At 37.3% G+C, this 15,519-nt stretch overlaps 1 protein-coding gene across 2 annotated transcripts in view; it reads right to left on the reverse strand.

Moving 5' to 3' along the window:
* ash2 (Set1/Ash2 histone methyltransferase complex subunit ash2) overlaps window positions 1–15,519 on the reverse strand; it is a 131,374-nt gene that overhangs the window by 66,161 nt on the left and 49,694 nt on the right. Inside the window, exon 4 of one of the 2 annotated variants that reach the window (XM_067153209.2) lies at window positions 7,906–8,078. In XM_067153209.2, the coding sequence (XP_067009310.1) occupies window positions 7,906–8,078 (173 nt within the window). The remainder of the gene's footprint in view (window positions 1–7,905; window positions 8,079–15,519) is intronic. The other variant, XM_067153210.2, reaches the window with a different exon arrangement.

The following is a 15,519-nucleotide window of genomic DNA, read 5'->3' on the forward strand; positions in this document are numbered from 1 at the left end:
TGTTTGCCAGTGATTTATCCAAGTGCGTTATTTGAATAATATAAATGCACCTTGTTGGATACATTCTAGAAACAGGTTTTTTTTTTTTTTTTTTTTTTTTTTTTCCCATAGCATTTGAAAGTTTTAAACTGTGAATCAAGGTAATAGCATGCATTAAGGAGTCTTAGAATACTTTGTGATGTGGCAAGGGTTGGAATTTATGAATTATGAGGAAAGTGCCATGGTGAGAAATCGTACAAGGATAGTCGCTGTCCTATGTTGCAATGCAGACGAGAGCGAGAGACTTCCTACTTCCTCCCCTTGCCCTAGGGAAGTTCAATAAGCCACAATGATTTATGGGCATCGGGTACTTTCTCTGCAAGTACATGGCATCTAAAATGTATACAGTACAGTAATCCAATGAATAAAGTACTTGCACAGGGGAGCCAGCATAGATTTCTCTTTGACTTTGAATATTTGTTTTCTTTTTCCTTTCATTGCATAAGGTTATGTTTGCCAGTGAGTTAGCTAAGTTCATTATTTGAATAATATAAATGCACCTTGTTGGATACATTTTGGAAATAGTTTTTCCCCATGTTATTTGAAAGGTTTAACCTGTGAATAATGTTAATTTCATGCAGTAGTGGGTCTTAGAATATTCTGTGACGCGACAAGGGTTAGCATTTCTGAATTACAAGTTGGCGGTTAATTCAAAATCACATAATAACTTGGTTTAACTGTATCGCAAAACTAACAAACGAGTTCGCAGGTGTCTGTTTCAAGTGTTTACAATGCACAAAAAGAATTATCCACCACCAGTCGTGTTACTATCCGAATAAAAAGAGACTGTGTGTGAGAAGTGTTTTAGACGCAGAGTGCAATGAATTCGTAAGTATTTTAGGAGAGGATTCTATGGACGCAAGAGACAACGAATCTTCTGAACTACAGGGAATCAAGCCTACTGCAAATTCAGATTAATGAAATACCTGTCAGGTAAGTAGGCCTACTTGCTAATTTTCATGGCATTTTATAACAGTGATAATGTATTTTTATCATCTCATGCAAAGCAGCTATATCCGTAAGTTCATATATTCATATTTGCGTAAAGACCACGTAGACTTCGCGGAGTGATATAAAATGTTTGTTTATGCCTACGTTACTCTTTCAATGGAAGGAATCTTAGTTCATTTCTTTTCTTTTTTTTAACGAGCCTTCCTAAATTTGGGGTGCGGGGATTATTCACGTAAATACAGTATATGAAATGTGCAAATACAACTTAATTTTAAGTTATCTCTTCAGTAACAAAATAGGAGAAGGAGAATATGGCTATGATGGGATTGAATGAGGTTAAGTGGAGAGGTAAAGGAAAGAAGTTGAGGAAGAAATACATTCTCTACTGAAGTAGAAGACATAAGGCATAGAATGGAGTGTGGATAATAACCAACACTATCTTAGATGGGTATGTAGATAAAGTGGACTAAATAAGTGATAGAATAAACAAAATACATTTAAGGACAGAGTATGAAGTGAAGGATTTCATCCTAGTGTATGTACCTTGACTGGATGCAAACAAGATGGCATCAACACTGGACAGAGAAATAAAGGATGTGGAAGTGGCTGTCATGGGAGGCTTTGATGCAACGGTGGAATGAGACAGAAAAGGAATGGAAGAAGCAACTGGACCTTTTGGATACGAAAAGAGGAATGAAGACTGAGAGAAGCTGGTGGATTTTTCTGTAAGAAATGGGTTGTGTGCAATACATGGTTCAGGAAGAAGAATAGTAGAAAGATTATAACATATGGATGGGGAAACAGAAGGATAGAGAGAGTAATTGATTATTTCTTGGTTAAAAGAGCAAATCATAGACAGTTATTAGGTGTAACAACCTTGCTAGAAGTAGCCTTCAAAGGAGACCACAGACGCAAAAATTAAAGTAAGAAAAATAGTGAAAATGGAAGAAACACCAGAGAAGAAAATAAAAATATGGAAGTAAAAGAAAAATTCCAAATTGAATAGAAACAACACATACCCAGAACAAAGATGGAGAGTGTGGAATTGAAATGGGACATGTTCACAAAGGCATTTGTAAGCTGTGCAGAGCGTGATTATGGCAGATAGCTGAAAGAGTGAAAGATAAAGAGACCATAAGGCAGAATGAGAGGATAAAGGAAGCAGTGAAAAATAACAAAAAAGCATGGTAATTATGGAACAGGGATAAAACAGATCAGGAAGTGAAGAAAAACTGCAAAGGATTTACACGAGAGTTGGAAGAGGATGTGTATAGTGATTAAAGCATGCTATATGTATTCGTAAGAGGTGTCTACACAAAACAGGTGAAAGGGGAAGATAACATAACCTGAGGAGACAAGGAAAGGACGGAAGGATTACCTTGATGAACTCCTATATGTCATAAACATATCAGATGAAAGGCTTTTCAGGCGTTTGCTCTATTAACCAGCGTTTCATCTTAGGTCTGACACTAGACTCATCAGAGTGTCAGACCCTACCCACTGATGCTGGGGTGTATGCAGGTGAACTTATCAGAAGCCCTTATAAGAGGCACAGTCTGATACTGCATACGGGAGATGAATAGAGCAAACGCCTGAAAAGCCTTACATCTGATATGTTTATGACATTTTTGATATGCTCTATTGGTGAAATAAGGGCTTCTGATAAGTTCACCTGCATACACCCCAGCGTCAGTGGGTAGGGTCTGACACATCCCACTCTGATGAGTCTAGTGTCAGACCTAAGACGAAACGCTGGTTAATAGAGCAAACGCCTGAAAAGCCTTACATCTGATATATTTATGACATTTTTGATATGCTCTATTGGTGAAAAACATCTAATTCCCTCCATGGGAATTTAGAATTTTCCATTCGAACTCCTATATGTCAGAAGGGATGTAGATGAGATGACAGTCATAGAGTGTGTGAAGAGAGAATCTGAGAGTGAAATTGCAATGAGAGAAATGGAAACTGCAGTCAAAAGAATGAAAGGGGGAAAAGCAGGATTGGACGAATTGTGTGTGGAAATGATAAAAGCAGCAGGACCTGTTTGTCTACAGTGAATGTATAAGCTATTTAGATCTATTTGGAAAGAAAAATCGGTAATAATACACATATTTAAAAAGGGCGACCAGAAGATATTTGATAATTATCCAGGAATTACTTGCATATCTCAGGCAGCAAAGAAAGAATGAGAAGGAAGGTGGAAGGACAATTACAAGAAGAGCAACATAGCTTTCAAAATGGAAGATCAACAGTAGACTCCATCTTCAGTATGAGGCAGTTAATGGAAAAACGTTAGGAATACGGAAGAGATATTTATTTTTATTTATTTTCCGTGTTCAGATACACTGTTTTTCCAATATTTGGCTACAAGGACATCTTTATCATTGGCCTGCAAAACATCTTCCTTTGTGCACAGTGATGGTACAAACCAGGTGTTATTCATCCTGTAGTAGTCGACACTCAAAGGTCATGTCTCCTTGCACATAGCCCCACATAACTAGGTTAGACTTGCACTTTGAAACATCTGCCCGCAGTCGACTGAGGGTCCTTCAGACGGGATACAGAAGCGTATTTGCTGTTTCCACACTTAACGCCTCCGTTTTTCTGGCGTATCAACAAGTGATATGGTTGTTCTTAAAGAACATGAGTCCAACGGGCTGCATTTGATGGCCATAAAGGGGGTAATGTGGATCGGTTGATTGCTTCCAACATTCAACTTCCGCGTCTACTTCCCTTCTTATGTGAGGAGGGGCAATTCCTGCAATAGGATAGATATTTTCTGTTGGAGTTTGTCTCAGACACCCTGTAATTATGCAGCCAGTCTCGTTCACTGCAATATCTACTTGCTTAGCATGGGCAGAGTTTCTCCGTACAGGTGAAGCATATTCTGCAGCTGACAGGCAGAGGGCTAAGGCAGATGTCTGTAGGACATGAGGGTATGCACCCTAAGATGTGCCTGTTAGCTTTCTAATAATATTATTCCTATTGTCTGGTACATTGACAGTGTTGTTTGAAAGATAATGTTCTGTCCAGTTTCATTCCAAGGTACTTTGGTGTATAACAGTGTTCAAGGACTACTCCTCTCTATTCCACACGCAGTTTTCTACTGGCTTCTTTGTTACGTAGATGAAAGGAACAAACTTGAGTTTTTCTGGGGTTGGGTCTCATTGTTTCTAGTATGTAGCAAGTTCTTAAAGAGGTTTCGCCGGCTCTTCAACCTCTTCAAATGTTCAAACGTGTTCCCCTGTGCTACCACTGCTGTGTCATCAGTATAATTAAACTGCTTGACTTCGGTAGGAATTGGTTGGTCATTAGTTAGATGTTATAGAGCAATGGTGCAAGAACTTGCTTGTGCTTCCTTGTTGTGCAAGAACACTTCCTGAGGGTAATCCATTCTTTTGAGTTCTCCAACGACTGTTCTTATTTTGAAGAGACGTAGAAACACTGATTTTGAAGAATGCATTCAACAAATTTTGTAAAACCACAGTCCCTTGTTGTTTGATACACTCTACACACCAATCTCTTACAATTAATTGTATCATAAGCTGCACTAAGGTCTATGAAGGCAACGCCAGTCACTTGTCATTGCTCATAGCCATCCTCTATATGTTATGTCAGATTGAGAACTTATTCCCAGCATGACCTTCCAGGCCTAAATCCAGCTTGTTCAGGTATGAGAGATATGATATTGACATTCCTAGTTTTAGAAAAGGCTAAGGTATCGAAAGTAATGCAACAGAAAGTATCTGAAAAACAAATTACAGAATATGTGCAAGCAATGTACAAAAATTGTTGCAGCAGTGTCCAGACATATGTGGGGAGAACAGGGTGGTTTTGGAATGAAACTGGACTAAGACAAGAAAGTGTGCTGTCGCCACTGTTATTCATACTGGTTATGGACGAAATTATGAAGGAGACAAAGATAAAATATGGGGACAGGGAGCTGACGGTAATGCTGTTTGCAGATGATACTGTGGTGTGGGCAGCATACAGAGAGGAAGTACAAGGCCATCTCGACATGCTGAGTGAGATCATTTAACTAATGAGGTGGCCGCATGGTTAGAGTCGGGTAACTGTGAGCTGACATTTGGGAGATGGTGGGTTCGAATCCCACCGTCGGCAGCCCTGAAGATGATTTTCTGTGGTTTCCCATTTTCACACCTGACTGTTTAAGGTCACGGCCACTACCTTCCTCATCCTAGCCTTTTCCCGTCTTTGCGTTGCCAAAACCTTTGGATGTGTTAGTGCGACCTTAAACCACGAGCAGAAAAAAAAGTGACATTACTGAAAATTATGGAATGAAAATCAGCATGGAGAAGAGTAAGAAAATGGTGTTGTCTAGAGAAGAAAGGGAAGGGAAAGGAAAGGAATTATAAAAATAAAGGAGAGCTTCTAGTACATGGAAAGTGAACTGACGCAGGATGCATAACTGGACTTGGGAATCAGTAAAAGGATTCAACAGGGAAATGCATTCTACTAGAGTGCGAGAAACCTGGTGTGGAGGAAGGCAGTACCACTGAAGTGTAAAGAGGTGATGTACAAGATGTACTCCTGCCCAATACTCACATATGCAGCAGAGACCTGGACACTGACAAGAAGACAAGAGATTAAAATCTAGGCCAGAAAATTAAATTTTTAAGAAGTATGGTAGGAAAGACAAGAAAGGACAGTGTAAGAAATGAGGATGCCAGGAAGGAAATCGGAGTGGAAAAGCTTATATCTCAAATATTATTATAATATTTATAGGTCGACCTGTTCAATACAATACAGTATAATCCAATATTTCATGTGGTTAAAAATTTATACATAACTAGTCCCCCAAAGCCCCCCCCTCCCCTATTTAAGGGTGCTAGTGGTGTCTTTCCCCCACGAGGTTTGTTTCCTGATACTAAGTCATAAGTGTACCAAGTTTGGTTGAAATCGCTCGAGTGGTATAGGAGGAGATGCAATACATACATACCTACATACCCACCTATAGACCTATAGATTACATAGACTCGCCTTTGCTCATTGGGAACCTCCAGTTGCTCTTCGTTAGGGGGGGGTGATAACTCTTGTCATTCCATTGTTGATATTCTCTATTTTTAACAGTTCCTTAAGTATTTAACACGTCTAATACACAGCTACATTATTCAAAATGGGCAGACCTATCAATGTTGGTACTATGACATGAAAGTACATCTCGATCACGGCATGTTGGATTGCTATTTCAAAATAATAGGCATAAGAATGCACCTCGTATCAAGAAAGGTTCTTTGTAAGTCAATGCGGCGTGTTTTCATCCTCCTATATACAGCAAATATTATCTGCATCACGACGCGCAGGCCGCCTACGGGTGTCAAATCACAAGACCTGCACATGGCGAGCCGAACATGTCCTCGGGCACTCCCGGCACTAAAAACCATATGCCATTTCATTTAGCGGACTATCATGGTATAGCGTAAGCTGCTGTCGTCTAGCGACAATCTGTCCATCAAGTCGATCCAATCTTGGTGCGGCTTTGAAATTTAATAAAATTACATAAAATTACTCATAATAATAAAACTACCTTACCGATTTTGTTCAAACCACTTCATAATCCCTTTCAGATGTAATAAGAACAAATTGTGAAAATTTCAGTGAAATCGGTCCAGTAGTTTTTGAGTCTATTAACGTCAAATATACCAACATCCAATTTTATATATATAGATACATAAAAGTCAATGGTACATGTTTCACCCCCCCCCCCTTTTCTTTTTTTTACGGGCATCATCAGCCTATATCAATATTTAAAATTTATGGATATGGAAACTTTCCAATCTTATAAACTATAGAGTAAAATGTTGGACAATGATTTCATAAAATATTATACTATAATGTCTAAAATAACGATACTGCACCAAAGTATGTTAAAAAAAACAGTGAATTAACAGTTTTTTAAGATTAAAACATGGTTAATCATGAATATTTGAGAGTTTAAAACCAAAATGGATCCTCTTCTTATGTAAGCACAATCATCAAAGGGGGATGTTTGTTCATTCCCATAGCATGAGTCCAAGATAGTAAAATCACTGTCAGTTATTTAAAACAGAAGTGTGAACGTAACAAAAATGTTAAAATGTGTACGGTTGATATATCTGAAAGTCGTAGAAAAGAAAATGGAACTTCTTGTGGAGGCGTTGCTAATGATAAAATGTTGTGTCAAAGCTAGCGGATGTCAGTAATTATGTTGGTGCGGTAATCAATTGGATCCAAGAGACGGTCAAGTGGGTGTTATTAACCCCGCTGAAACATTTGTTGGAAGAAATGATCGAGTTTTTTCGTACGGTGTATGTTAAGTACGTCGAGCTGTTCCAGCAACGCTAGCTTGACTGAACTTTCTTGTGGAAAAGCTTTCCGGCAAAATGGAGAAGGATAAACTTAGATGGTTTGGACGGGTTGAGAGGATGGAAGAGGGAAGGATGCTGAAGCAGATGATAGAAACCCAGATAGAATAAGGGAGGGTGAGAGTGAGATCCGGATTAAGGTGGTTGAAAATGATCAAGAATAATACAATTAGAAGAAACCTGGATTGGAACACAGTAAAGGAGGAACAATGGTGGTTGGAGAGAGAAAGATGGCAAGGTGCCATAAACATCCCAACCTGATGGGAGCTGGATGAGAGAAACCAATGATGATGATGATTATGATGAAGAAGCTGGAAACAGTGATCAGTAAGTAAATATAAAGTTCTGTTAATAAATTCTAGAAAAATCTTGGAAATAGTCATAAAATATCCAGAATTCTGGACACTGATGGCAGCCGAAAGACTGGGCTTCAAAATGTTATAATGCAAGAACATCCCACATGCACAAAAAACAATGGCAGCACATACCCCCTCCCTTTCCAACTTCATTTTTTCTTTTAAGATACAGCATAAAGAAAATTACTCACCGTGGAATGCCACGACTGAGTGACACGTCTTGGCATCGTCGTCATTCCCTCCCAGTGAGACTCGATGAAAGGGATTATGTCCTTATCCTTGGAGAACATGGAACGAGGACTACCCTCCTTGATACTTGCTTGCATTAAGTTGCCCAGGGCAGTGACACACATCTGTGGAAAAGCTGGAAAAATGAGTGGAACATTCTTCATAACAATCAAGGCCAACATCAAAAACAAGAAGTCACATGAAGATAAGAATGAGCATACTCCACAAATATCCTACTTCGTTATCACAAGCCACTTTAACATACTAGTTCATAGTGCCCTAAAGCTGCCTCTGTGGACCACTGGACCGGCCTCCGGATACCAAGATAGCGGGTTCAAACCCAGCAGACATAGTCGGACTTTTGATGGGGGGGGGAGTTAAAAAGTCTGTTCAACACTCCACATCATATGATTTCAGCATGTAAAAGATCACTGGTGACACATTTGGTGTATACCCCCACAAAATTCAACTCAGCCATAGACACCCAAGAGAGATTCAATTTATTCTGCCATCTAGTACGCCTAGAGTGAAATAGAACATTGAAACTGTCGAGCAGACAGCCAGATAGTGTCAAATTAAAATGCCTGCACAAAGAAGCTGAGACCATTTATTATTATTATTATTATTATTATTATTATTATTATTTAGTGCACTAAAAATTGTATGCTATAAAATATAAATTATTTTCATTTATTTTTTTAAATCTGTAATAGTATGTGAGATTTCATAAAGACAGCATCTAATGGAAATTAAGAGCAAAGTACTGTATTCGCCATGTTTGTTGTGAGAATTATGACAAAACAGAACAGAATTTTGAATGCAAGGTGAGATTTTCATTTATTAAGAATTATTTCTGTTACAGTAAATGCACTCCATAGAATACACCCTGCTGTCAAAGGTCCTAACTAAAAGAAGTGTTGACATTGAAGCTTGTAAACAATAGCTCTAAAAAAAAAAAAAGATAATACATACATGGAGTCATATACATGAATAGATTTTTTTTTTGAGGGGCGTAACTCACTATTCTCGCCTACTGCCATTTCTTGATGGATGTAATACATTTGCATCTGTCTCTTGGCACAGGCCAGAGCAAAACGTAGCTTCCACCGAAGTACCAGTCTCATCCATGGCTGTGACAATATGGAAACTGCTGGGGTATGTGTGGTGCTGAGTAGTGATATTCGGAGCACAACCAGTGTGTCTGAATGTTATGAAAGGTGCTGCTCATAGTGTCAGTCATGCTGCAATAGCACTTTCTGTCCCAGTGAGGAAAGCAATGGCAAACTACCTCATTCCTCACTCTTCTCAGTACACCTCATTTTGACACCGCCATCGGTTCTTGCAGTTTCGATATAATCGCATAACCTTTGGTGGTGCTACATGAGGATCCAACCACCCTCTGGGCTGACAATCTAACAGACGAATTTGGTCAATTTCTGTTTATGTGGATTTCGGAAACTTTCAACATAGGCCTAATGATTACTTTTAAATGGGCGTTTGTCATTCCTCAAGATGAGTGAGGACTGAGAGTCAAAGACGGTAGCTTGGGTGTTGTTGATAATGTGTGTAGTAGTGGTGATTATCGAGACAAATCACATAAGAGAAAACCTGGGGAAGACATTTCATCATATAAAGTAAATGTAATAAATGCAGCCCATCTCGAAAGGGTAGGTTATGTTAACCATAGGGGCAAGGCTGCTGAGGATAAATTATGGTCTACATACTTATTTTTTCAGGTGTACAAGTAAATGCTTGGAGAATTTGGGTGAAATAAACTGCTATTTTCAAAATTTTACAACATTCATAGTAAAGATGCTTAAGATGTCTGAGAAGTTAAACAGAGGCAACAAGAAGATAATAATAACCCCAAAATAATGAAAAAATGCTAGTTTTGTTTATCACACATAATTGTGGGAAGTGACTGAAAGAAGGTGTACATGAAAGCATTTCTATCCATTTTTGTTCTGAGTGAAAAATGAGTGAGAAGAATCAGAGATCTGAAAATGGATGAAAATATTCCAGAGGATAAAAGAGGTAGAGGATTAGTGGATCTCTTGCACCTGAAATTCACAAGGCTATCCATGATCATATCAGGTCTCTTTCCCACTGTATGAATCTCATTACTGTGGCAAGAAAAGAAGTACTACTTGAGCTGTTATCTATCAATAAAGTTAATTATTATTTTGTGTCAAAGCATTGATACGATATGAACAGTACAAATATAAATAAATCATAAATTGCACAATGAAGTCAATGTGGAGACTATTCAAAATGACCAAAATTCAATACTGTTTCATACTACACGTACCAGAATGATTTCACCAAGAATTTTGGCTACAGATTTGGTAGTCCTCAGGTTGATACCTACTGTACTTTGCAAGGAACTTAGCCTCAAAATTTAATCTCTGAATCTTAATGAGGTTGCTAAAAGAGCAACTGTAGCTGAACTATTAGTACATAAATACAGAGTAGGAAGTTTTATTCTGTACTGAACCATGAATCATCTGGAGAGGGGAATAAAGATAGGCATGTTCTGTCTACAGCAATGGACTATATGCAGAATATAAACTTACAAAAGAAGATGTTTTATTTAAGACAGCTTATTGACAATGTATTCTGCATCTGTGATATTAAAGAAAAGAAGAGTACCTTGTACGTTTATCATGAGGGACATGGTAGTAAGTCCCCAGATGAAGTTTGCTCCTTTTTTATCAGATTCTACACAACAGGTTCCTTGAGTTAAAATAGAGCTCCATATATTTTCTGGACAACTTCCCAGGGCAGAATAAAAATCAAACTCTTCCTTGATATCTTCTTTCATTGGCAGACACAGGTCAATTTAAGACAATTCAACAATTTATTTCCTTTTTTTTTTTTTTTTTTTCCCCGTGAGAAGTTACAGTTTTTACCATGAGACCGATATTTTTGAACCGCCATCAAAAGGCTCCAGAAACATGATAGAATCTATTCAGTCCATGAACTTACTGGTCATATTATAGAGAGTGGTGTACCAGAAAAGTTTGTGGTGAAAGAAATGCCAGCCAGAGATATCTTTGATTTCAAAGACTGGTGGACGTTTCACTGAAAAAGGCATGCTATCTCCGAAGAGGCAAAATGGAAACCCAGAAACAAACAAGTTCACTTCCCACTCAGTAATCTCGACCACTTTATTTAATCCCATGAAAGAAAAGGTTATATCAACTGGTTTCCTACAATAAATGGTATCAAACCATGGGTTTTAGTTCAAGGACACCACTACCACTATCATACCCAACTGGAAAATTTTCCATTAAAAAAATCGCAAGACTTGATGAAAATCTAGACCTACATTCCCCACAGCCATCTGAACATGAAAATGACACAGAATGAGAACAATGAAAAAAAAAAAAAAAGAGTAGTCTGGATAAAAATAATGTTCATGGTGGTCCTAGCAGAAAATAAGAAAATTATGAATATCATGCTGGATAAATTAAGCAGATCAAAACTTTGGTATGAAAATTAACAGAAAGAAGACTAAGGCAATAATTATGAGTATATGTGTTTATAGGAAGGGGGTGTTACAGACTGGAATAACTTACCAAAGGAGATGTTCAATAAATTTCCAATTTCTTTGAAATCATTTAAGAAAAGCCTAGGAAAACAACAGATAGGGATTCTAAATGCAGATCAGTAGTGATCAGTAGGAAATGTTTATTAACACATGCAATGGAAGGAAAATTTGCAGGGAGGATGTTGAGAGGGAGAATGAGGTATCAGATAATGGACAGTGTGAAAATTAATGGAAGATACTGAAAGACTAAAAGGATGGCAGAAAACAGGTTGGCTTGAAAAACGCATCCTGATAGGCAGAATACCAATAATGATGATGATGATTATGATATTATATTGCTTGAGCTATTTGTTCTATGCAGTAAGAAGCAACAGTGACATCAAAGTATTAGTTTTTGTTTGCTGAATTGAAATCTTATATCTTTTCAGAAGGATTGTGACTGAAAAAAAGTATGTTTCTATATACTAAAATGCAAGGCTTAATAATAAGTTACATATTACTTAGAATAATAATATGCATGTTCCAAAAAATAAATGAAATTGATTTAATTCCAGTTAATTTTTATCTGAGTTCTCAAGTCAGAGATTGTTTTTTTAAAAGGGTGTAAGTCAGTAAAGTTTATAATTAAATAAAAAATAAGATGTTTACTTGAAGGCAAAAATGTATTTGATATACCATAGGGTTGCCAGATGTCCTGTATTACATGGGATTTCCCATATTTGAAAGTCTGAAGTACTGTCCCATTTTAACAGCATACCGAATGCCCTTTTACTTTTACACCATATTTAAACAACTCACTTCTGCCATTGTTAAAATCATCTGTTTACAATAGCATTTACCAATTCTGCATTTGAGTTCATTATTCATCTAGTGATTTTGCACTATGATCGAAACATATAGCACGTGAACGAACCACTGGCACCAAGCCCAAACACGCAAAATCTGACAACTAATAACTTTAAATAAATTACTAAATAATATAAAATTTAACCAATTCTATAAAACAATAATACTGAAAGGTCGACATCTTTCCAGATTATAGATATGAAACTGATACTTTTTTTAAATTAATACTTAATTTTAAGGTTTACCTTTCTAAAAAAAAATTAGAATATTGGCCAGTAAGTACAATTAACCTGCTAAAATTGAAATTTGTTTCAAGTAAATTTCAATTAAATATTTAAATAGTCACAGTAACACGGTCACCCATACAAAACACAGAATGTGACTGGATCAGCAGTTAAAATTACACAAATAGAAAACTAAATTAAAATGACAATTAATAAAGGGTAAAAAAAATTCCCCAAACCAATTACAAATTTACAAAAGAAACTATATTAATGTTCCACAATTAAACCAGAACGACGACACACGAACAGAAGCCTGTAGCTACCCAAGCCAAGCTATCATTAACTAATAGTAGCCAAGGCCTTCCAAAATTAAGGTGTACACACGAAACAAGATAAAAGGTGATGCAACAAATGATCTAAGAAAGAAAACCAAAACATGGATATGAATAAGTCAGGTGAGCGTTAACCAAAGGAAGATTTAAGAAATATGAGAAACAAATTTCAATTTCCTACAAACGACGGTGTTACAGAAGATAATATAATTATCATTACTTTAAATAACAGTATAGAATTTAATTTTCATTTCATTTAACAGAAGCCCAAATTTTTTTTTTAATAAATTTAAATGGAGGAGCCTTTGGACACGGCATAAGGTGCGTATGAGGTATAATTTAAATTAGGCCCCAAGAAAGCGAAAAGAACAATCCCATACAATCTAACTGCTAACACAAGGCAACACACAAAATTACAGCACAATTAGAGATCATATAACAAGACCAAGGAAAAATAGAAAGAAATACACCGACCAGAACCAACCCGTATAAAAAATAATGAGCAGAAAATTTAGCATGAACGATAATCTCAATTAAATTAAACAAACAGAATAATACTAACGCTCATAGGCCTATATATCGCATTTCCAAATTACCCCATAACTTAATTACTATTACAAGGTTGGGTTTGATAAAAGTCTATTAATATGATACCTTTAACCTAATTACAATTTTTGTGTTGAGAGGAATGTTCATTAGATTGACGCAAAAGTCGTTGACGAAATTTCCTACAATCGGTAGGCCTAATATTAATAATGTTACATGATGATGCTTGTTATTTCGATTTACGGTAATATCTTCTTCTCCAAATAGTCCACAGCAGTAGGAGAGCTTCCAAAAAAGGTTTTTAAAGAATATTTACTTAAATATTGGTGGTTCAATATCCAAATTAGTGTAATCCAAAACTTTTGTGTGTGTGTGTGTGTGCGCGTGCGTGTGTGTATACACACATTTAAGTATGTTCGTAATCTAATTTAATTCCTCCTTCGACCAAAAGACTACATTTTGTGCCCGAAAACTCCTGAAAATTGCACACGCACACAGCAATTTAGTGCTCACGTGGTTTTAATATAAAATAGAAATTAAAAGGTAGTCCATCATGGAACCTGGCTGAAGCACAAGTCAGCGGCTAGCCGGAAGCTCACAGTTCAGAAATGAGTTACGCGCATGCACGCTAGTATTGATTTTCTATCGAACGAATGGGATGATCCCAGCTCTCGACGTAATAATGGCAAACTGCACATTTAAATACACTGACATAGTAAATCACACCAATTAACAGCCGTTCCAAACAATGGATGATAAGGGGAGATAAAATCCCAGTACACAAGCCAAATGAGATCAAATATATATGGTTTCCCAGATTCACGTAAAACTAGCCAGACCAAATTCATCATCAACGGTCAAGACCTAGTGAAAACTAACTGCTTTCAGTACTTACGATCCTGCGTGCAGAGCGATGTGGCATTGATCACAAAGTCATGAAAAACTGAACATGGCTTATTTGGAAAGAAGTATGTGTGATAAGGTATGCCAGTCCACCTCAAATCAAAGGTGTATTGGACTACGGTCTGTCTGGAGGCATTGTATGGTGCTGAGACATGGTCAGTCACCAAAAGTCCCAAGCATCCTTTTCACACCATGCAGATGTGCACATTCACTTAACAGCCTTTGTACTTTCTCCAAATTGCATTTTTCTAATATTATCTGTACACACTGTATTGACAGTTTGTCCCTCCACCAAAAATGTGATATTCTCTTCCCTAGTCAATCAGGATATCTTTCATGTATGGGTGCCTATGTAGTGTAAGACGTGTGATTGTAAACATTACTTTCATACATTGTAAGGATTGCTTGTCTTCCTCTTTCATGAACATACTGTATTATACTTTCGCTGTAGGTAAATCTGTTTCTTCATTAATATGCCTGCTATTTTGGGTGTTTTATCTGTGTAAATTGTACTAATTTCAATGAAACTGATAAATTCAAAGATCATATCTAATATTTTCTTGATTGGTTGATAGGCTATGTTTGTGTTCCTCTCCACCCAAAGCTCTTTCCAACAGAAAACATATCATCACAGCATGCAGCAATGTGACCCTGTTACCATCAAAATCAAGTTTATTCTCCAGCTTATACAGTTTTAAATGAAATAATATTGTTATTGGCTTTATGCCCCACTAACTACTTTAACAGTTTTCAGAAACATCGAGGTGCCAGAATTTAGTCCAGCAGGAGTTCTTTTACAAACCAGTATATCTACCCACACTAGGCTGACGTATTTGAGCACCTTCAAATACCAGCGGACTGAGTCAGAATCGAACCTGCCAAGTTGGGGTCAGAGACCAGCACCTCAACCATCTGAGGTTTTACACTGACTGACGGAGCAAATGCAACACCAAGAAGGAGTGGTTCGAAAGGGATGAAAGTTGGGGAAAAAACAGAGACGGCACGGACGAATAATTGATGTTTATTTCAAACCGATATGCAGGTTACACAATGCGCACGGCATCGACTCAGTAGGATGTAGGACCACCGCGAGCGGCGATGCACGCAGAAACACGTCGAGGTACAGAGTCAATAAGAGTCCGAATGGTCTCCTGAGGGATGGTTCTCCATTCTCTG

Source organism: Anabrus simplex, chromosome 8 (genome assembly GCF_040414725.1).
Source record: "Anabrus simplex isolate iqAnaSimp1 chromosome 8, ASM4041472v1, whole genome shotgun sequence".
Taxonomy (NCBI): Eukaryota; Metazoa; Arthropoda; class Insecta; order Orthoptera; family Tettigoniidae; genus Anabrus; species Anabrus simplex.